The 24,064-nt window shown below is 39.6% G+C and overlaps 1 protein-coding gene across 1 annotated transcript; it reads left to right on the forward strand.

The window, feature by feature from the left end:
• Window positions 1–22,543: 22,543 nt before the first annotated feature.
• Window positions 22,544–24,064, forward strand: SMIM15 (small integral membrane protein 15). The gene is made up of 3 exons (XM_082301524.1): window positions 22,544–22,566; window positions 22,680–22,736; window positions 23,441–24,064. Exon 3 carries the CDS (start codon window positions 23,468–23,470, stop codon window positions 23,690–23,692), a length of 225 nt encoding a protein of 74 aa, XP_082157650.1. The 5' UTR covers window positions 22,544–22,566; window positions 22,680–22,736; window positions 23,441–23,467; the 3' UTR covers window positions 23,693–24,064.

Genomic DNA, 24,064 nt, shown 5'->3' on the forward strand with positions numbered 1-24,064 from the left:
CTTTGGACACAGCGAGTCCACAAATCGTCCTTCACAGAAGACAGTATAAATGCCCGGGACACAGGCTATGAAGCAAATAAGCAAATTTTACTAGACAGCAGAGTAGCAAGTAAAGGGTATGATTCTGCAGTGGGTCACAGGTCCTCTCCTGGGAAAAAAGTTGGAACTGGCCTTGTGCTTCACCTCCAACTACAAACTTCAAACACATTTGGAGAGGAAGGAGTGAAACAAACATACATGCTGCGTTAATTTGTAGGCCCACAGTACTCAAAATATTCTCACTATGCTTCTTCGTAAATATTATGCCTTTATTAGCAAAGCCTCCTAAATGTCTTCTGCACCAGAGAATTTCTAGCTGGCTAGCTTTTTTCTGCCTTTCAGTTTCTGGGATATGTGTATCACATTCACAAACACAGCTCTGCCTAATTTCATGCCAGAAGATATACAAAACCCATACACAGGGAATCGATTATGTTGTAGAAGGGGGTAAGAGTTAAAGTCGAGCCATGGCAGCAGTAAAAATGAGGGCTGCAGATGCCTTTGTTGTTCTAGGAAAGCACAGAGAGAATGTGCCAGCTCTAAAGATACTTGCTCTGACTTAGCAACACAGAACAGAAATTAAAAAAACAGAGAGCATCTTTGGTGAGGAAGCACAAGCTTCCATCATTCATGGAAGGATGAAATTTTAAACATGGATTTATTTGTAATAAAGAAGAACACACTGGACATACCAAGTAGGAAACAGAGGTAAGAAAGATGAAAGTTACATTCCCCCACTATATGTGTTCGTCTGAGCATAGCTGCTAACCAAAGTCAAGGGCAAAATATCATGGAAGACTGCAGATACTTGGGAATATACAAAGGATAAAAGCTTGGAGATTTACAATAGAAAAATTATTGTGGTTTAATTAAACTCTTCTGAAGGCCATATTTTTAACTATTACACTGTAAATAAAACAACAGGTGCAAATAGTTTCAGGGACAGAATGAGTCACAAAGTATGTGGGAGATGGCAGGGTCTGGCATGAGCATTACTGCACAGGGAACGTGGCTGGGAGGCAGGAGGCAGCAGATCTATTTCAAACTGTGCCACTGGCTTGTTTCTGAGTGAATCACAAAGATTCAAATACTCAAGAGCAGCTTCTAATTCCAGATGCTTTGCTTTAGACACTGAGTCTCTTTTCAAAAGTGCTGGACACCTGCAGTTCTCTCTATAATCGAATGGGATATTCTCTGGATGAAGTCATGAATATCTCAAGCCAAGTTCTGAACAGTGAAGAGTGAGGTTTCATGTTATGGCAAAAATGATCGGCCAGCAAACTGCTGGCGTAAGAGCTGCTCTGCTCCCACCTGATTCTCCCATGAGCTGCTTTTGCTTTTCTTGGGATAAGTCTGGCCTCATAGAGCCAGGGGCTAAATTGGCAGAAATACTTACTTGTGGGGGCTTACATACCTTCTGGATTAGCTCCTTGAGTCATCCTCCTATGTGGCCTCACAAGCATCAGAGGGGTGCAGGGAAGCACATAGGCAGTAAGGACAGTAAGGATTCCCTCTGAGGAAGTCACATTTTGAGGCTAATTTGAACGCATATGTCTTATCCTCACAATTCATTTGTTCCAGTCTCACCATTTGTAAAATGGAGATGAATACAGGTTATTGTAAGACCACACTAATGGGAGTAAGAATGAGGAAGTACAAAGACTAAGAGCAGCACCATATAAATACAAATCTTAAGTACAATATTCTTATTCTCATGTTTCTTCACAACTGTATCTGCTGTATTCCTTTAATAGAATCACTTAAGTTGGATTACCGAGTCATTCTCACCTCTCTCCTTATTAATGCTCTTGAACACATATATTTGTTTTAAATCAAATTTAATTGAAATACGCTGGCTGTATAGTAGTTTCAATCAGCCTGTATGTTGAAACTGATCCTATCACTTTTAGTTTCATTTAATCTCTGCTGCTGTCTCTTGTACCCTGAAATTCCTCAACCAGTGCCTGTTACCAGAGCCTGACAGGAGGTGCTGCTTCCAGTTCATCAGCTGGGTGGAAAGGCCTTGCAGCAGGATCATCTCTGGTCTGCCAATGCCTCTCCACAAGTCAGCCTTCGAGAGGGATTACTACTTCAAATACTCAATTAATGAAATCTTGGCTCTGCTGAAGAAAGTGGGATCTTTGTCACTTGCATGTAGTGAATTTCATCCACTCTCTGTATGCAGTTGCAATGCATTGAGGCTCAGGATTTTCAGGCTCACCTGTAAAAGGTTATTCTCTGCTTCTGTGTTACTCAGGAGTTGCTGCAGTTATAGACCACCCATTATTTCATCACAACAGCCCCCACATAGACATACATCAGCATGGCTATGAGAAGAGGAGGGTAGATGTTGAACACAAAATCATAATTAGAGCTAACAGGGGTTGAAAGGTATGATGGGGGCTTTTTCCCATAAATTTCAGACCGAAAGAGTACCTGGAGAAGAGCACAGGAAGCACCAAGCCACATTTGTCAGCAACTAATCATAAAAAAATCCACAATAACTTAACTTTTACTTTCCACATGAGTAGGTAGTCTCATTATGCAGCTCAGCAACAGCAGCAACCAGTTCAGTCATACTGATTTTGATTCCTGTTGCAGCTATTTTATAAGCTGATTTATTGACTGAAAAACAAAGTATGACCAATAATTAAAAGCCAGTGATACGTGGTTATATTCCCATAATGTCCCTATAGCCTGTTAAAATGGAAAAAATATAGTGCCTACTCCAAAACATATACCATTATCCACAAAATTATGCTTTATTTACAAGTGATGATACATGGCTATTATTAAAGATGAATACCTAAATATTATTTTGGAGTTTGATAATGTTAGGTACAAACACATTTGGGCTTCCTTAGGACTATCTAGGTGAAATCACAGCAATTTTTTGTGTACTGAGTACTGTACATTCAGTAAGAATGACCTTCATCATCTGCATCAGTAACACACATCTAGAATTACACCTCATCCAAAAAAAAAAAAAAAAAAAAAGCTGAGAAATTAAATTGATAGGACTGTGGGAACAGAAGAAGCAGTTTCCTGTAGGCACAGAAACAGGGCAGCTTGTGCTGTGAAACATTATTCTATAAATAGAAGTGCAGTATGCTATAAAATAAACGTGGGGGGGAAAAAATAAACCCTAACAGGTTGTTTTCTTTGTGTGCTCACTGCGGGAAAATACTGTATAAAAAGTACAAACAATCTCAGTGAGATTTTTTTTTTTACACTTCCTGTTCAGTATGACTTAAAAATAAAAGCCATAGAAAAAGGGTATAATATGGTATTTCTCTTAAAAACAGGGGAACAAAATCCTGTAAACTTCTGTTGCAGCTGGTTTGTTACAGTTCAGCAATGAAATAAAAACTACTTACTACCTGTAATACACACACAGTCTGTAGAAATTGGCATCATCCCTTTGGCTAAATTTCAAACAACTAATTTTATAATTCCTTAGCTATTTACTCAACACTTAGAAATGTCATTCTGTGGACAAAGTAGACTATGCTCCATGTTAGCTGCACTAAGCAAACACCCATTCAAAGCAAATATTGACAAGAACCTCACTTAATGCAGGAGAGGATGTCCATTTCCATTGCTTCATTTTGTTTAAAACAAAGTATTACACTTGTGAGCACAGCAAGACATCTATATCCATTAATACATCCAAGCTTAAACCAGATTAGGTCCCAAAATGGAGGTCCATAGTGCCAATTCATCCAGTACCCACAGAAATTAATAGAAGTCCTTCCACTGACTTCTAAGTGCAGTTAGTCACCATTGCTTGAGTTTAAATCTACCTATAGATGGGTAGTTTCTTCTTACAAATATATATGCTCATATTTTATTGTGGAATGCTTTTACAATTTTTTCCTTATGCTCAACAGAAAATAGGGATTCATCTTGTTAAAGGAAACATTTTGCATGTCCAAAAAAAAGGTAAATTAGAAAAGTTTCTGTATGCATAAAGAAAAAAGTTCGTTTCAAAGGGTTGTCATATACTTATTTCCTAACTTTCTACTTCCATGTTAGGAAAGAGGACTGCACTCAAGTTTAATGGATGCAATACTACTTTTATTCTGTTATAGAAAATAGAAGGAAAGTAAATTTCTTTTTTATTTTCTTATGAATAGTCAAGTACATCGGACAACAAAACAAAAATTGATCATGATTTACTAACAAAGGTGAGAGCTGTCCATGAAATCCAAGAGCATCTATCCTTTCCCAGGCAACATCCACTGCATTTTAGATATTTATCAATGCAAATACCAAATAAAGTGAAAAAGAAAATAGTTCCTTCTAAAGCCAAAAGAAAATATGTGCTTTTGTTATTTAAGCATTTTATACACTGGGAACAAGAATAACTTATAGCAACATCTCCCTGGGTTTCCTCTGAGTATACTCTGAGGCAAGCTGCTGACTTCCAAGAAGAAGAGGACTTAAGCACCTGCAGGAATACTTAAAAAGTATAACATTATTTATAGAAATACTTTCTTCATGTGTGGCATAGCAGTTTGCATGGCAAGGTTCTGAACCTATGTATTTCCATGGTTTTGGACAAGAGGCTGAATGAGAAGGTACAGGGTAAAAGGTTCCAGAGAGATTCTCAAAAACATCGCCAGCTTACACACAAAGGTGCTTTTGAATGGTAGGGTGCTTACAGCAAGCATAAAGTTTCACAAAAGCCACACACACTTTCTTTGAAATAAACACGGAAAAAGTGAGAGCAAGCCCCAGCAAGATGACCCTGTGCATCCCAGTTTGCAGCACAGGGCCATGCAGTGCTTTTGAACTCTTCTGTAGCTCACAACAGCACCCATGCCCTGCCCTGAGGAGGGAGGCTGTAAGAGGCCTGAATAACTAGTGTGAGACCTGGGAAGGTGTTACACTGACAGAGAAAGAATAATAAGAAAAGCAATGGGACAGGCACCCTGATGTTCCTTTAGATGGTGACATGATTCTTTCCATGTGTTTTTCTTCGTGGGTATGCATGAGAGCACAAAATCCCACCTCCACATCATATGACTCCAAGGAGATTCTGTTGCCAGGATGCTGCAGCATTTTTTCCCTAATTTTATTGTTGCTTGGGATGGCACTGACTTGAGAGACCAGACTACTCTCCTTTATGTGCAATAACTCATGTTTATATAGAGATTTATACACACCATGTTGGCATTAATAAAACTGGTTTTATTAGAACTAAGATTTTTTATTATATCATAGATTTTTCTTTTCTTATTGGTATTTTTTCCCTATGGACAAACAGGTTAACCAACTACGTGTGTTAAAAATTGATTCCCTAGTTTCTGCTATATGATCTCAATACAAACACTTTTAATTTTCAGATGCAATGAAAAGAACCTCATGTGTATTTATAAAGGCTCTCCTGCATGTTTCTTCCTGGTTTACAAATTTCTTTCAAAGCTGTTTAGTCAATACCAAGTAGTTAATGATAAAATCCAATAAGCAGAGTACCAGTCTGGAAAGTGGCAGGCAAAGCAAATATAAAAATCTATACTGAAACACAAAACATAGAAACAAAAAGTTTTGTTTACTTCTGGAGACAAGGAGAGAATCTTTTTTACTAAATATTTATGTTGTGTGAGAAGCAAGCCTGCTCTAGTAATGAAAATTATGTAGTGCGAATCCATTTTACATTGGAGGAAAAACATCTATTGAATGACATTCTCTTGGTTGTGAGGACTGCTGCACTAGATTTTTAAGATTTTTAAGCTGTCTGGTTTGAAGAGTATGAAGCATCCACCTGAAGCACCTGTGTGTGCTTCCAGAGTAATGAGGGGGAGTCACATAATTTTGTGTGGGAGGACTGTTACGTTAAAGCCTGAGAAGAAGAAGGAAAGGAGCAGTACATACGTTTGAGATTATCTGACTTGTAAATTCATAGTAAGTTGTTTATGGATGATCTACTCATATGACATTCCTTCAGCACTACACAAACAAGAAGGTATTTCCAGAGTTACAGTTACTTCTTTCCCAAACTGAATGTTTCAGTTTAGTCAAATAAATTTCACCCTTAAACTGTCATTTCTTTCTAGCAGCTGTAATGAGGTATTAGGGCTCAATTGTAGCAGGTAGGCAAGATGAATCCCTACACCAATACTTGTTAGAGACACATCTGAATTAGAAGCACAGAAGAAAAATTCAGTGCATGAAGTAGGGGAAAAGTTATCTGTATGAATGGGATCTGACTCAGGATGGGGATGGGATGGAACAGCATTAGGGACAGAATCTTGTTGTCTCTGGAAGGCCCATCCTTAGCTGAAGGGAGACAGAGCCAGCAGCTTGAGAGAGGAGTCCATACAGAAAAAAGTGATCTCTCAGAGGACAGCTGTTTTCTGGCATAGCACCAAAATGCAAGTGATTCTTCTTCAGCCTATAATGCTGTACAGAAGAAGGTGTTGTGAACTTCCACTTCACCAGCCTTCTCTGACCTCCTCAATATCATTGGCAGCATCACCCATTTGCTTGGAAGAGATGAAAATGCAGGTGGTCAATATTATGATGCCTAGCAGAGCCAATTCAGGTGGGAGCCTCTGGAAGCTTTTCAGACTGGATTACACAAAAGACTTATTGAGTGACATTACAACCTAGATCTATTCTAAGGATTGGCAACTGTTGGAATCAGATTTTGCTGATGTGCCCTAAAGTCTAGAGATGTCCCATGGGCCACCATCTGAAAATACTGCTTTATAGTACAATTTCTCTTTATTATTCTTGCTATCTAAGAGACTCATATCTATCTCATCCCCTACAGGACTGCATACAGAAGACCTGATGTGCTTCTGTTGTATGACAGATGAATTCCATGGCTGGGTTACCGATAATATAGTTTGACATTACTGCCAAACAAATTTAACAGCTAGCCACTACCAACAGTGGCAATTCTTCCCCGCTCTACTTGCTCTTCATGCCCTGGCATGTGAAAAGGTGGGTGTTGGAGAAACCTCTCTGGCTCAAGGAGGGAGAGAAGCAGTGGTGTATGCATGGGTGAATGCTAGCACATAGGTCCTGCCCTTCACCTGGGCCAGCATTTGTCAATATAGCAGCAAAATGTGTTAGAAAGCTAGCCTGTCATAAAAAATAAGTTTATTTGGATATTTGTCAGAGGACTGAAAAGCCATGACAGTTTCAAATTTCTTAGCATCCAACACAAAACTGAGCTCTGCTGCCTTTAATTCACTTTGGAAGCAGAAGATGTAAATATAAATTTACACAATATTAGTGTCGGCAAACAGACTAATTCCCATGCTTATCCCACATTATTTTATACTGACAGTCACAAATAGATGAGTTCCAACTATCCAGCTATTTTGTTGGTAAAAATCTGGTGGTAATCTAACCTAGGAAAGGAGATCTTTTAGCTTGCACCAAAGATTTTACAATAAAAATACCTGGACTCACTGGTAGTAGTTGTACATGGTCTTTCATATGGAAGAATACACAGCTAATAAAAACATAAAAAATAAAATTCATGTGCTTCCTCAAAATTAACCGAAATAAAAACTGTCCCAAAATACATTCCTCTCAATTCCTGCTTTAGGCAAAGTGTAATTGTCCTGAACTAATGTAATTATTTGTTTCAGAAAATTTTCTGAAAAAGATGGAAATTCAAAGCTCTAATTTGTGGTGGCTGATTAGCCTGTGGCACAAGGGACAGAAAGAGCTCTTGGTAAGACAGTCTCTGGTGCCAGAGACTTATCGGTCAAGGTTAGAGTGACCAGAGAGACCCGTCCCAGGATGCCTTGTTCTGTTACGTGACTCTATCCCAGTTTAGCTCCCCCAGTTGGCTGTCAGCCTTTACCCCTGATCACTCCCCCAGAGCTTCCCCATTGGTCCCCGTTCCCTAGTCCTGCCTTTTCCCCGCCCCTGGGTAAAACCCCTGAGTTCGGCATTGTTCTCGCCTTTGCCTCTGTAACCTTCGACAGTGTAGAGACAGCAAATGCTCCTGTTGGAATACACTCAAAGACCCTTCCCATCTCTTTGTCACCGCCTTAATACTGAAGCTAGCCGTGCGTTTGTGCATGCACACATGTGAGCCACCGAGCCAGACACAGACAGTAATACTAATTATAACTCTTAGGAAAGGCTGCAAGGTGTAAGAAAATAGATATTTCAATTAAGTCCATAAAGAAGATTGTGTCTTCCACAGTCTCTGAACACATCTGCAGTATTGGACCAAAGTACAGGGCGAACACTTGGCCCTCACAACTGCATCACATGTTCTAGAATAAATCTCAGTCAAATAATAGGAAAAATCATGGTCTCTCTCAGATGGACACTTCATATTCTTACTCCTGTTCTATTTCATTTAGAGTTCTCCCCTTTAAAGATCTAAACAATGAGTTTAATTAGCTGTGTTTAATAAGCAGAAAACATTTTATAATATATACATTCTCTGTGAAGATGCAGTTCTGTTTGAAGAGAAAAGTCTTCTGGCCTTCAGAATTAGGACTGGTAAGCAATACTGAGAAAAAGGAATTACACATCCCTTATTTCATTTTTTATATTTCTTTTATGTTATCACTAGGTATGTTAGATAGATGTGGTCCAAAAGTAGAGCTCCAAGTCTGACACTTCCCAAATTACTTGGGAGTTCAGGAGTAACAAAGTACTCCTCAAGTTAGGCCCTAAGCTCTGGGATTTGATTCCCACTCTGGTCTATTAGCCCTGGATTTAGAAACATTCCAGGTATGCTACTTAGTTCCTTTTGTCTTGCAGGTGTTCAAAGAGGATGAGGCCTGAGAGGTGAAAGGGCTGGAAACAATGAAGAACAATGTAGGTGGGATTTCATAACTGGTCCCCAGAGTGTCTTTGTTTTTTGTGGGAGAATATGTAAATAGTAGCATCAACAGCAGGAAATTCTGATGAACTGAAATATTCACTGAAACCTTGTCTGCTTTCAACAGGCTAAATGCTGACAGGTGCTTAGAGTGGTGGGTCACTGCACATCTTTTAATTGTTCCACAACAAAGATCGCATGAGAAACCACACAGTATAATTGAGTCCCAAATAAATGCACTTGCTAAATAATACACAAATATGCCAGACACATCTAGGGGCATGTTGCTGCTCTGACTGGTTTCTGGCAGCTTCTCTAAACTATTAGCAGTATAAGCACTGAACTCTGTTACTAAAGGGCTCACGAGTGATTTAAAGAGTTTATCCTTATACACTACAAAATCAAATTGGTGCTACAGAAATCAAATCAACAAATAAAAATGAATGTAGACTGTAAAAAGAAAGCATTCCACTATGTTGTCCTTCATTTTTTTACAAGAAAAAGTTCCATGAAATGTTTGAGGGAATTTTGGTCAATTAGAATAATATTCTCAAATATAACAAATCATAACTGAGAAAAATTCAGACAGAAATGCTAAAGTAATACTGAAATGGTCTGGAAGCTCAAGTGGTCTGAGTTGTATTTCGTTTCAGCAGCCTGTGAGTTAATTCAGTGCATTGTATTTATATTCTAATTGTTAACCAGACAAGTAATAAATATTTACATACAGTTTTTCCCTCCAAACCAAAATCAAAACAATAAAAACCTTTAACATAAGTGCAATAATACTAACTACAACAGACGTATCTACATTTTGGCTCCTTTATACAATGCAAACAAAATACAGAGGCATTAAAGAAGATACGAATGTAGATAGAACTAGGTCCCTCTTAAATAAGCTTCGATCGAATTGTGCTTATAGAATTAAATTTTCTCTTGTTTTTCTAGTTTCTGCATAGACATTAAATCTATTCCTTCTGGTGTTCACATTGGATAATTTCACGTGCCTTTAAAATTGCCGTGGTAGACATTACTATTAAGTGTTCTTTTATATGGCATGACCATACAATACACATCCCCAAATATAGCATGACAGAACACTATTCTGTTTATATATATGTGTTTACATGTACATATGTGTACATTATATATGAACATATATGCATTTAGTTATATATTTGCATGTCTCATTACAGACAACAGTGCAGCTCAGTTTTGACTGTGGTATGCTACATCTTGGTATCTGAAGTTTTGGGATTATGCAATTCAATACCCTATTATGGTGTAAAAGTGAAAAATGACAGAAGAGACACCTGTGAAAATAAGTTTGACATTTCCTACTTTGTACATTACTAAAATTAGAGCTTTAATAACACATCGGCACATACCATTTTATAGCATTCTCGCTACAGACTTCCCCAGCTAGAAAAGAAGTGGAGCCATGGGAGAACTCCTGGCTAAGCTACAATCACAGGAGTTTCTGTACTGAACACCAATTATATAAGAACTGCAACCAAGATCAAAGTGCAACCTGCCTACAAGAAAATATTTCAGAGATGGTGAATGAAGTGATGCACCCAAATGTAGAAGGTAAATGTCAGAACCTCATGTGCTTTCCATGCTTACTGAGCACAGTATTGAACTGGCCAGCGTTTCAAAAAACCAAAGGACAGATAATAAAAAACTAGTTTTAAGTGAACACCAAACTTGTACCATTTCATGAAATCAGTAACTTGTTACATTTGCATTTACTATGTTGCATTCAATAAACTTTTTGTTTTCAATAAATTTTTTTCAATAGTTTTGCACAGCCTATAGCTGATTGAAAGTCACAGTCTTTTAAAAGTTGTTTCCAGTAAACAGACTGGAATCAGGACTGAAGATTTCTGAAAAAAAAAATCAGAATTGATTGTGTGTAGTTTATCAGCACCTCTTAGGAAGGATTGCTGATTTGTCCCCAAAGGGCAAATACCAAGTACATGGCAGCAAAGTGGTGATATTTAACCTACACGCATTTTTCTACCTATGATTTATGGGAATATTAATATAGGTATTTCCTATGAAGGAATCAACAAACTCACCATTAGGGCATCCCAATCCCCAGTTCCAAGCTGTTTTATACTTCTCTGGCACCACCAGAATGTTAAAGAAAGAAAATATCACCTGAGAATATCTCCTCACTGGTCAGCCACTGCCAGCATTAAGGGATCTAATCTGAATCCCTGGTACAGGGGATTGGGACACAAGTATTCTGTACTTTTTGAGGAAAGCGCAGTGCAAAGAAGAAGTCCTCCTACACATTCTACCTGTCTTGGTTATGTGCATCTGTTTTAATTTATTGGCTCCCTGAGGCACAGGCATTTTGTAAAGCACTTGCCCAACATGAAATTCAGAAATCATCTCTAAGCAATTCACACAGCCCTCTCCTCTGCCTTCAGCTTCTTTTTTATGCAGGTTCTCCTGTGGTATAAATTAGAGCTGCAGCTTTCAAAAAAGCCCAACAATTCAATGCCTGCCTCTCCTAGACTGATGGAAGCAATGATTTTGTGAGTATACAATTTGCATTATGCTCCTCAATGTCATTTTTGTGAGTTCTCTTTCCAGTCAAGTCAACAGGAAATTCAATACCAACATGAGCAAGGCAGAACTGGACTAGGAGTCATGAATATCCTTCATCTGACCAATGAGTCTGAGGGCTGATCTTTCCAGTGCTTGGAGCAGTTTGTGAGAACCACCAGAATTCACATATCTTTCTGTTCTCTGTTCCAAAACAGAAATGTTTGAGCAATTAAATAAACACAACAAGCACGGAAAAGTTAAACTTCAGGACTGAGCATAAATATACTTGATTGGTTCAAAATGTTTTAAGAATGAAAACTAGGGGCCATGCTTCTCCCTGTCTTGAAAAGGACTGTGACTAATGTGAAAAATGCTTTTAAATCAGAGCAGGAAAAACTGTGCCTTCTGGTTTTTGGAGTATTTCCTTGGTATTTTTGATGAAGTGAAATCTCTCCTTGGAGAAAACACATTGTCTGCTATAATGCATGCCTGATGGGAGCAGGGAAGAAAAGGCTTCCCTTTCAGAAGCAAATTGGAGGAAAAAGCATAAAATTTAAGGACAGAAATGAAGCAAAACTTTGAATGTAAAAATAGCCCTAGTCATCCAGGTGTTACTTTGTTAATCACAGCTCACTGGCAAGTCTCAGAATCAAGGGCATTGTGTCATATTAGGCTGAGGGAGTCTTGAAATGTGAGAGCAGGTAATTCAGTATCCACATGATATAAAAGGCTAGGCTGAATCATAGTCTTCAAACACATTATGAAACACTTCCATTCAAAAAGGATGCCATAGCCCTTGGCTTTCTCCAGCCAACATTATATAATGTGTACAATAACAGAATAAACAACTTGGAGAGGTATGACACAGAGCATGAACACCTACCTCATCATCCAAGCTAGATGAAAGATATCATTGTTGGAAAATGAAATGAAACAGGCTCACAAAAAAGTCCTGTTTCTTAATCTGGAGGATCATTACACAATGTAACATACTATTGACTAAGACTGTTTCAAAAACAATAGTGTTAACATTATGTTTTCTAATTGGAAATAAAAACTATGTATAGGACACAAAAATTTTCTTTAGGTGCCATCATCAGCGGACATTGTTGTCACTAGGACCACTGGTTTCAATTTAATAGAATATTCACTAAATATGTAATATATTCAATCCCCTGAGGCCACCTAGTCCACATGCTGTTTGATTCTGGCTATGAGATTTCTTTGAATCAGCTTTTTTGTAGAATCATTCTTTCCCTGTAAAAGGGTCCTTTTGAGATATGTAAATCTGTCCTATCCTTTACTAAATAAGTGTACATATATATTAGGCCATAAACAAGGCTCTTGACCCGTTGTAGATAATAAATATTTGCTAAATATTTCAACCCTTCCTGGACCAATTCTTTCACTAGAAGAAAATATAATCAAACATCCCAGTTATCCTGAACTCTGCTGGCTATAAGCTCATCTGCTTACTTGTCTTACCACCTTTCTGTAATTCTTATCTTCTGCTTTAGAATAAGAATTAATGCTTAGTTTTCCCTTTCTTGATATATATTATTTCTGAAAGAGTGGCTTTAATCTTCTCTCTAAATAGAGTAAATTAGACTGTATCATCTAATTTTTGACTTTGGGATGTCTGGTAAAACTTCTTTAAAAATTTCTAAAATCATTCATACTTTCTCTGTTCCTGTTAATAAGTTATTTAGCTTTTAATTAGTTACAACATTTTTTAATGAGAGAAGAAGATATGAATTACAATTTAGGAAATATACATATTAACCAACACAATGTTTTTAAACAAAAGGAATTCTGTAAGCAAAAGAAATTGCTTAAAAATAGGGCTCATTGCAGGTAAAGAAATGGTAGGTGGCAACATTTAGTGATGAAAAATAAAGTTAAAATTTTCCTAGTTGAATGGATTAACCTTGATAATCTGTGGTTTTTCATTTTCTTCGTTCATAAGTCTGGCATAAAAAGTGAAGTCTTGATGACAAAATTGGGTATCTGGAGTGTTGCTTTCCCCTGTCCAAGTGAGACAAGGAGATCAAAGCAAGCCCAGCAAATATATACAAAGATCATTAAGGGCTTGGAGTATTTATCATGCGAAGCAAGGATGCACGAGCCAGCACTGATCAGTCTGGAGAGGAGAATGCTCAGAGGGATCTTATCAGCCTGTACGGATAGCTGGCGGGTGGAATAGAAGGGGTGCAGAGAAGATGTAGCCAGACTCTTCCCTTTGGTGCCCGAAGGCAGGACCAGCAGCAATGAACATGAATCAGGAAATTCCCTTCCAATATAAGAAAAAACTTTCTTACTGAGAGGGCAGCCAAACACTGGAACAGATTACCCAGGGACGTTGTGGAGTCTCCACCCTTGGAGATGCTCAAAACCCTGCTGGATATGGTCTTGAGCATCTTGCTTTAGGTGACCCTTGCTCAAGTTGGACTAGATGATCCTGAGGTCCCTTACAACCTCAACCATTCTGTGACTCTGTGAACCTAGAGGATGATGCTGGCATAAAAACCAACCAAACAACCAATTTATAAACTAGCCATAAATAAATCAGATCAGAAATTTAAATGGTAAAAACCTTCAAAATAAAGAAATTCTGCAGAAACGCTCCAACAAGAAAAATTAATTTAGAGGTTGAATTTGATGAGTTTATCAAAAGTATTAGAAGACACAGTTTCACACAATAGTTTGTGATAAGACTAATCCACTCAGAAGATAATTTCTAGTCTTAATTTTCAAACCCAGGATTTTTAGAGCATGAAATATGTACAGATATTTCATACATTCTCATCTAGCCACAGTCGGTTTCAATTAAGTGGTCGCCTCCCCTAAAGGCCTACCAGCATTAGTGCATATGTAATTGTTTCCTCACCCAGTTCTCTAAAATTATGCAGTTAATCTTAAAAACACCGTAAACAGGTTATCTCAAGCATGTTTCTAAACCAAGTAATTTCAACAGAACTGTTAGAGAGCGATTACAAACATAAATCCAGATGAGTGGTGGTCCTTCACATAAAAGCTTTGGCCAGTAACAATGGGGACCAGCTTATCATCTTATATCAGCTATGGGCAGAACAGTTCACCTTACTGTGGCCAAAACTACTGGTATGGATCTTCATTTTTTTTCTAGACAAAGAAAAAGGAAGGCAACTGAGATTAAACAGAGCTGCGGTTGGAATACCAAGCTTTATTACGGCCCCAAGTACACCTCTTCTCCAGGAACTGTGGCCTCACCTCAAGTACTGTTTGAAATTTTGCACACCTCAATATATGAGGGACATCAAACCATTAGAGCATGTCCAGAGGAGAGTGGACATGATGGTGAAAGATCCTGAGGGTAAGACTTAGGACCAGCAGCTGATTTCACTTGTCTTCTTTGGCTTGGAGAAGACAAGGGTGAGAGGTGACCTCCTGGCAGCCTACAGCTTCCTCCAGGAGAGCAGTGGAGGGGATGGTCCTTATCTGCTCTCTCTGGTCCCCAGAGACAGGACACAAGGAAATGGAACCAAGCTGCATTAAGGAAAAGTTCAGATTGGACATTAGGAAATGGTTCTTCACTGAGAGGGTGGCCAGTCACTTGAACAGACTCCCCAGGGAAGTGATCATGGCAAAATGCCTTCCAGAGTTCAAGGAGCACATGGATGATGCTTTTAGTCATCATTAGGTTTAGTTTTAAGCAGTCCTGCGAAGAGCAGGGAGTTGGGCTCAAAGATCCTGCTAGCTTCCTTCCAACTGGAGATATTCTGTGTTTCTCTGATTCTATGATTTAGCTGACTAAGGCTCAAGCTCACCACTGGCTTCATGCAGCTCTGTGACCTTCAGTCAGAGGTGTGCCCAGAAAGAGTGGTGTGACAAAAAGTTGTAGGAAGTGGGGTCCTGTCCACTTTTGCTGTAGAGCTGCTTCTAAGCTCAGGCTCTTGCTCTCAGTCTCTTTGGTCTTCCACCTTCTGGGCTCTTGGCTCTGATCCTGACCTGGTCACATGATATTCTGGCTTGATCTTGGACTGTCTCATCACTACAGGCTTGTCTGGTGGTCTGATCTGTGAGCTGAGCCTTGATGCCACCACTAGACCTGCTCTGCTCTTTGTGCTCAGATACTGTGGGACTGCATCCTTGCCCATGTCCTGCCTGCTTTCACCCCTGGCTCACCTGTCCTTAAGGTGGCCTGCCCTCGCTGCTTCCTGCTCGGTATGGCAGGGATCCCTTGGAGGATTTGGAGTAAATTCCCATGCTAATCCTGTAGGTAGAGCTCTTAAAAATCATGAGTACATCAAGGAATAGCTCTACCTTTAAAAGTACCTGACCTCTTATATAGAATTTCTGCTACCAAGAAGTCAGATGAGTGTTTGAATCTACTGCTCTTCTATGCCTTAGAATGGAGAAAAAATTGAGGGGAAAGCACCTGATTTTGTTGCAGGGTGAAACATCCTGACAGCAGCTTTTGGCCATCTGAGCTTTGCAAGCTACTCTATCGAGCTGATTCTAAACAAATCAGATGAATGCTACTGTATTTGGTGACAATCTAGGTAACACAAGTTTAGCTTAGCGATAGTATTGTAAAAGAATACTCCATATGTTTGAAACTTAGTAGTGGACCTGGCATTGGCAAGGACAGACAAGCTGACATCTACCCAAACCGATAAGTGTGTCATGAACAATTCAATTTCAAGAACATACATTTTTACATTTGAAAAACTAACCCCCAGTGTTATGATAAAGGCAATTTTATGTTAGTGAGATTTCTCAGCTGTGAAGGCTCTTATAAGAACATTATTTCCTATAATCTGAGGAAGAAATAAATGAGTACAAATTCCACAGTAGTGGAACTACTTTTCTTTTCTGATTATCTTTTGAGCATGCAGTTACCATTTAAATATCTGATCATGAAGCTGAGGTGCTTCAGACAACAAAATCAGCATCAAGACTTGCTGATGTTTAAATACACTAATTGTGGGGATGTTTCTTTATGTTTAATCATTCTTCTTTGCTAAGAATGAGCTAAAAAAGCTTTTAACTTTAGGTGTTTTAATTCTAGCATGATAACTATTATTAGAATATTAGAATTTTTGTTTTGCTAAAGACTCCTTTACTGACTAGCAGAAGGCAGGAGGGATGTACACATAATGCTACAGATTGCTAAAGCATTCCATTCCACAGAGCTAAGAATTCATGTAAGGTACAGACTCCCACTTCCACTGACAACAGTTTCTTGCCATATAAGATAGAGCAGGAAGCAGCCAACAATGCTGGCTGTCTTTCAGATCTCAGTGACTCATGCATATACTACTTTTCTAAGTTAATTCTTAAATGGACTCTCATTACCAATACTGAAGATTTATACAGTGTCTTTCAGCAGCAGAGAGATCACAGTACTTTATAAAAAGTGTAAACTGTTTAAACACGCATAAACAAAAAAAAGGTACTGCCATGTTCAGATGGAAAATGACAGCTGTAGAACACACAGTAGCATATAAGGTCTAGTTGCGCAAAAATGAGTAAGGAATTAGCATTAGGGTGCCTTGCTATTACAGCAGTCCTGACTCATTAAATCATATCCTATTATAAGAGCCTCCAACTTCACTTTTACCCTGGATTACCTGTGCCCTGTAAGAAGGGAATCAAAATCACTAGAGTTGTGAAAAGGAATTTTGTTGAGGAAAATGTATTATTTGAACCTGAATTTAGCAAAGACAGTAGAACACCTGTGAGATGTACTCTGACTATCTAATGAACACTTCAGAGTACTGAAACAATAAACAGCACAATTATTATTACTGAGGTATCAGGAACTCATTCTTATGTAATATGCAGATCATGATGATTCAAGAAAAGAGGTTGCTGCAGACACTACCCTGGGACATTTTTCAGATCCAGTTAGGGACAGTGTGACCTGCAGAAAGCAGCTGTAACACTTAATGAAACAGTATTGTTACTTCTTACTGCTCTCAGAAAGAAACTATGAAAACAATAACCATGCTCAACTCACCCATGATGAAATGTGATGGTTAGACAGAAGCGTGGCTCCTGTTCTCTAGTTCTCAGAACGTACAAGGGACTTACGTACACTCTAAGTGTCCTACCTTACAGTGTATGTCGGTTATGTTAAAAAGGGATGTCATTGAAGACTTAAATGTCAATTACTCTTGTCAATTTTGTCTTATCTGCTGAACAAGCCACAAAAATAAACTCAGTTGTACACATTTTTGAGATGTCTAGCTGCACACCAGAAATACCAACCTCTATAAACAGGAATAGAGTAAGACCATAAATAGAAGAAGTTTTAGAAATGAAACTCCACTCCCTGAACTAGAAAAGGCTGTGTTTAAAACCCTTACTTGCACATAGCTTTATAATAGACATAAATTTCTTGTTACACTCAAGCTTCTACAAAATCAAGGAAAACCTGAATCCTAAAAGTTCAACTAATTCAAGAACCTCAAAGTATTTTAAGAAGGTGAATAAATATTAGCACCTACTATACATGGAGCTGATTCACTGGAAGATAAGCTGTTCGGTTTGTGTTCCCTGCACTTCAATTTGGCATTTCACTGAGGTGTTTAATCCTCAGTCCATAGGGCCCTCCATGGCCTGTGAGCCTAAGCAGGCAGCTTCAGAGAATGATTTGCATTGTGGAGGGCCTGTTCAGAGGTACCAATCTTTCTCCAGCTTTTCAACTTTGTTCAAATGTAGGTGAGACTTTTGTGGCAATGGCTAAAATTTTGCAAATCAGCCCAGGCATAATGTCACAGTTGGTATATTATCCTGTGATTCTCATTTCTTATCTGACCTGCTACACTAAACTACCTCTGGGAAAAGCTCTGAGAATTTATAAAGCTGTATTGATAATGATTTTTTTTCTCACCTTCCCTTTAAAATAATCCACAATTCTAGAAGTCAGTTATTACCTGCATCAGTCGTGACCATAACAGAATGGACTAATGATCCAGGAGAGGAAAAGATGTCAAATAGCTGCTTTATCTATCTTGGATAATTCTTTTTCCTTTTTGAACTGTAATAAGACCTATAGTGGGGACAAATGAAGGCTACATTAAGGCATGATACACTTTAGTTCTTCAGTTATTTATTACAAAAGTAGTAAAAACAATGCCATTACATAAATTAATCCACTTAGAGTACAGAAGCATTTGATCATTCTTTAATCAAATATTAAAGAAATGTACTTGTATGTTCTGTTACATTCTTAAGATACAAAAGCATGCAGCATGTTAACCTATGGAAAATGCACTGTCCCAACATGTCTTGTCCTTGAATATATATAGGAGTAGAACAATTTATAAGGGTTGTTTGAAGTGAATTAAGTACAGCAGCAATATTAATCATGATTTTCACTACTTTTGTCTCAGATACTCAGACCTAACTGTTAGGAATGACAGCCAAACTACAAATACTTGGGGTTGATCATGCAATTTACAGAATAAAGATAGACTGCAAATCTACTTAAACATGAAACACCAAAGTTCTCAAAGATTTGTAGCAGAAAAAGAATCCTTAATCCCCAGTGCTGCAAAGGAGTTTTGTTGGCTTAAGTACAGTTGTAAAAATCAGAATGTTTATTGGCTGGCACATACTGTGAATGTATCATACATGGTCAAAAATCTGCCAATAAAACTTTCACAGCTTAGATATTTAACAGGCTGGAGAAAAAAATAAATAGTCTATTTACTTGATAAAACTCTAAAAAAACCCACCATTGTGTAATGGCACAAGAATTCCACCTAGGTCTTCTAGAAACAGAGATATTCAGCAAGTGGAGTACACCATGCCCAGAACATTAATAAATATACATAAGGTTTACTGAAGAATTCATGCTGTATGTAGGAAAAAATTAGCTTCAAGGAATTAGTTTATCCTCAGACTGTACAAATGATAGAAGGGTAGCTTGAGATTACACTGAGTGAAATATTTAGCAGCTTCCTTATATATTTAGCAGGAAGATTCTGGACTACTGATACATGTCAACACATCTCAGTGAAATGAATACATTTACTCAAAGCTTGTCTTCACCACACACAACCAAACACTTCACAGACCGTTCAGTCACTGTTGTTGTGACCCTTCACACTGTTGGTGTGTTGCTTTCATGGAAGTAACTCTCCCATTTTACATGTCTGTATTACATTCCCAGCATTGTATCTTATTTTATTATTTCTGGATTTTTTGAGTGCTGTTTCCATTTCTCTGCCTACTCACTCTTTGTGATCTTTCATCAGTGGATCCTTCCCTGACAGATACAAAATTAATGACTATCTTAAAATACACTCAGGCACATACATGACTATAAATAAAATAACAGGGTCATTTAAAGGAATTCTAGATTAGATGTAAAAGAAAGTGCAGACTTGCAAAGTAGCAATTCAGTGACAAAACTACAGTTAACATAAACACATGCTTAATGTGGTCTTTTAAAGCACTCTGATGGTATACTAAGGGTTGTGCTGTTTTGTGCAAGTTGTAGTTAATGCTGAAATTTCTTTTCTCTCTTTGACTACCTAAAGTACAACAGCTGATGAATTCAGAAAACCAAAACAAGTATCCTGATCTACCATGGCCTCATGGTTGAATTATTCTGAATTTGGTAAAGTGCAAGCCACAAATGAAGCCTCCCCATCTGGTAGCATTCCCATAACCTCTCTTCATTCCTATTAAAGATGCACTGCAACTTTCAGTCATGGTGGTAGTCTGGGCCTGTCTTCTCTACCTAGCCATGTGTTTTCACAGATCTTAAAAGGAGCAAAATTATTGTGTACAAGACTTTTACTACTTTGCCAATATCACCAGTGAATAGCTTCATAAGCTATTAGGGGGAGAAGGACAGCCGGAAAAGTAATTACACAAGATCTGTTTTATAGGAAAAGTGAATTAAAAATCCCTGCCTTTTATTTCTTCCCTGCCACAATGAATAAGGTACTTTTCCTCTTTAAAACAATAAGGCAGAAAAGACATTGAAAGACAGACAGATGAGACAACTTCTATTGTGTGAAAGACTGGAACTGGAAATTAATTTTGCAGTGGTTATATTAAAAAGCTTGCATATAGCTGCTGACTAAGTCAGTGATTATTTTGGAAGATGTATCTGAATTTTTCATTCAAGCATCAGAAATGTAACTGTGTCCCCTCTTGCCGAGTACGCAATTTTACCAGAAATAGGATATACTTACGTAATGGCCCACCTACTTTTAACTTAGCTACACAGCACACAAAAACTTCTTATTGTGATACTATTACATACAACATCTCAGAAACAGTATCTAAGATCCAGTAAATTGAAGCTGTTATATTTTGCTAAGATTTACAAACTACAGACCAAATGGGGACCCATAACTTCTCTAGAGTTTTAATGCTCACATAAATGGCTGAGTAACACAAGTACAGAGATACATGTACAGATAGCTACCAAAGATCTTGGAGTCTTTGGGGGTCCTGGACTGGACCAACTTCATTACAATTTACAAAAATGGCATGAGGGAAGACCCAGGAAGACCTGTTGGTCTAAACTCAGTACCTGGAAAAATTATGAAGATCACACTGGCTGCAGTTGAAAGACGTAAAGACATTTAAAGAACAATGCAATCATCAGGCAGAGTCAACACAGTTTCACAAAAGGAAAGCCCTGTTTAACTCATTTGATACCCTTCTATGGCAAGGTCACCTGCCTCGTGGGTGAAGGAAGGAGGTGGATGTAGTTTTCCTGGATTTAGGAAGGATTAAGGATTCTTAATGGATTAATCTTGGATTAAGGCTTCTGATACTGCCTCTCACAGCATCCTTCTGGACACCTGCCCAGCTGTGGGATGAGCAGGTTCACGGTGTGCTGGGTGAAGACCTGGCTGAAGGGCAGAGCTCAGAGGGGTGCAGTGACTGGGGCTGCATCTGGCTGGTCACCAGCCACCAGCGGTGTTCCTCAGGGTGCAGTTCTTAACAACATGCTGTATCCTTGGCCAGCCCTGAAGTGGTCAGGCAGTTGTACCAGATAATGCTTGTAGGTACGTTTCAAAAGAAGTATCGTATCGTATCGTATCGTATCGTATTGTATCCTGTCCTGTCCTATCCTATCCTATCCTCAAAAGATATTACAACAGACTGAACATGACACACACTTTTTGAATAAAAATGCACAAATAATGCAATTTTCCACATAGCAAAAAATTGCATTCGATATACTGAAACTAAAGCAATTTAGATTATTAGTCAGGTGTCCTGTCAATAACTCTCTAACAAAACATATTTTTAGTTGCCTGTTTTCCGTCCTTGAAATAATATAAATATTCACATCAAGAAAAGGTATATGAAAGCAGAATGCTGTGGTGGCATTTGTTGGTATAGTACAGAGAACTGATCCTGAACTGATCAATACAATTTGAGTGATTGCAAGATCCTCTCATGTATTAAGCTAATATCCTAATCTACCCTTTGCACTGGAAACATAATGAAGCTGTTATTCACATCTGTGTGTCTGTGCAAAGGGAGAAGGGAAAGCTTGGTGCAACAGACGACATTTTTTGATTGATTTTTCAGTATGAGCATATTAAAGGCTCAGAATAAACCGAGATCAGCTAACTATTTTTGCTGACGTCAGGCCAGTGGGGAGCAGTGCAACAGACAGCGGCTCCTGTCCGGCCATGTAGGCCCGGGAACAGCCACGGTGTGCCCACCCGAGCGGGTCAGTAGTCTCTAAAGGACCAGGACATACAGGTGGCATCTTTCCGAAGTAGTGGCAAGGTACCCGCGGTCTCATCCGATCGTTCCTCACATCCGAGCGGCCCCAAAAGGGGCGAGCGCACGGAGACACCACAGGGCTCCCAGCTCTGGGGCGAGCGGCGTTCCAGCTTCCACAGTGTATTCCACGTCGTGAGCTGCCCATCCGGGTACCTCGGAAACGCCTTCTCCCCGGCTTACAGCTTTTTTCTTAATGGACTGACGAGCTCCTCCGCTCCTCGTCGTGGAAGCGCCCGCCCCGCGGAGGCTCCGGGCGGGGCTCGGGCAGAGGCAGCTGCGGACGGGGCGCGGCCGGGCCGCTCCAGCCCCCGCGGCGGGCGGGCTCTGCTCCCCGCTCCCGCCCGGCCGGGCTGGGCGGGGCAGGCGCCTCCTTCCTGTTTCCGCTCGGAATCCCGGAGCCCTCCAGGGCCGCGGTACCGCGGGGCAGCGGCGGGCGGGGGGCGGCCCCGGGAGCGCGGCTCGGGCGGGGGGCGCCGGCGGCGGGGGGCATCGCCGTCCCCTCACGGCCCGTGTGTTCTCTCCGCAGGGAGCTCGGCTCGCCCTTCCGCCGCTCGGCAGGCCCGGAGGGTGCCCGGGGCCGCAGGTGAGGCGGTGCCGGCCGGGGCGGGGCGGGAGGCACGGAGGGAGGCGGTCGAGCCTTTCGCCACGGAGGCGCTGCGGTGGGCTGGGCTGCCCGACTGCCGCCAGTTCAGTACCCAAAGCACTGCCGGGGCTCCCTCGCCTCCTCTGTAGTGAAACCTACAGAGGGATAAACCAACGAGACTGCCTTTCCTTCACTTCCAGAGAACGGCAAACCGCACTTTTTTTCCATTTAGAGTGTATTCTTGGTAGCATTTGCAGCTCTGTTGGATTAAATGCCTAATTATTCTATAAGCACTGAACTTTAACGTAGGGTCAATGCTTTGTATTATATTTTCACATACTATGCACTGCTTTTAATTTCCAGCAAAAATGGTCTTGTCCTTTGATAGTGAACAATGACAACTTATATTAAAATCAGAGAATCGTTAGGGTTGGAAGGGACCTCTGGGGATCATCCAGTCCAACCGAACTGCCAAGGCAGGGTCACCTAGAGCAGGTGACACAGGAACCTGTCGAAGTGGGCTTTGAATATCTCCAGAGGGAGACTCCATGACCTCCCTGAGCAACCTGTTCCAGTGCTCAGCCACCCTCAATATAAAGAAGTTCTTCCTCACATGAAGGTGTAATTTCTTGTGTTTGGTTCTTGTGTATGTGTGCTTTATTTTTCTGAGTACTCAGAAATTTTTTTTTTTTATTATTCCATAGGGTTTTCCCAATAGCAAAACAGAAAAGATGTTCGATATTAAGGCTTGGGCTGAGTACATCGTGGAGTGGGCTGCCAAGGACCCCTATGGCTTTCTCACAACCGTGATCTTGGCCCTCACGCCGCTGTTTGTAATTAGTGCAGCACTGTCATGGAAGCTTGCAAAAATGATTGAGGCCAGGGAACGAGAGCAAAAGAAGAAACAGAAACGCCAGGAGAACATTGCAAAAGCCAAACGAACAAAGAAGGATTAAATGGGCAAAAATGGCCTTCCTTGTGCAAATAATCCACTTTTTAAATGAAATACTTCTACATTTTGTGTTGTAACTGTCCTTTGATACTTGATCCTGTTATTTCTTGAAGTATGAAATTTAATACTTCCAGTGTATTTTTTTTCCTGCTGATTTGTGTTAAAATTTGCCCAAGTGACACTTGTTAGTCGCTATATTTACTACTTGTATTCTAGTGGAGATTGCTTTTCTAAATTCGCATGTTAAATTAAAAAATTAACCTGTTGGGTGGCTCTGGAGGTAGATTTTTTGTTTCTCTTAGCCAAGCTATGACTTAACAAGTGTCTTAAAATTGTCAAATGTAGGGGAAAATGTGAATAAACTGGATTACAGAAA

Source organism: Coloeus monedula (genome assembly GCF_965178545.1).
Source record: "Coloeus monedula genome assembly, chromosome: Z".
Classification (NCBI taxonomy): domain Eukaryota; kingdom Metazoa; phylum Chordata; class Aves; order Passeriformes; family Corvidae; genus Coloeus; species Coloeus monedula.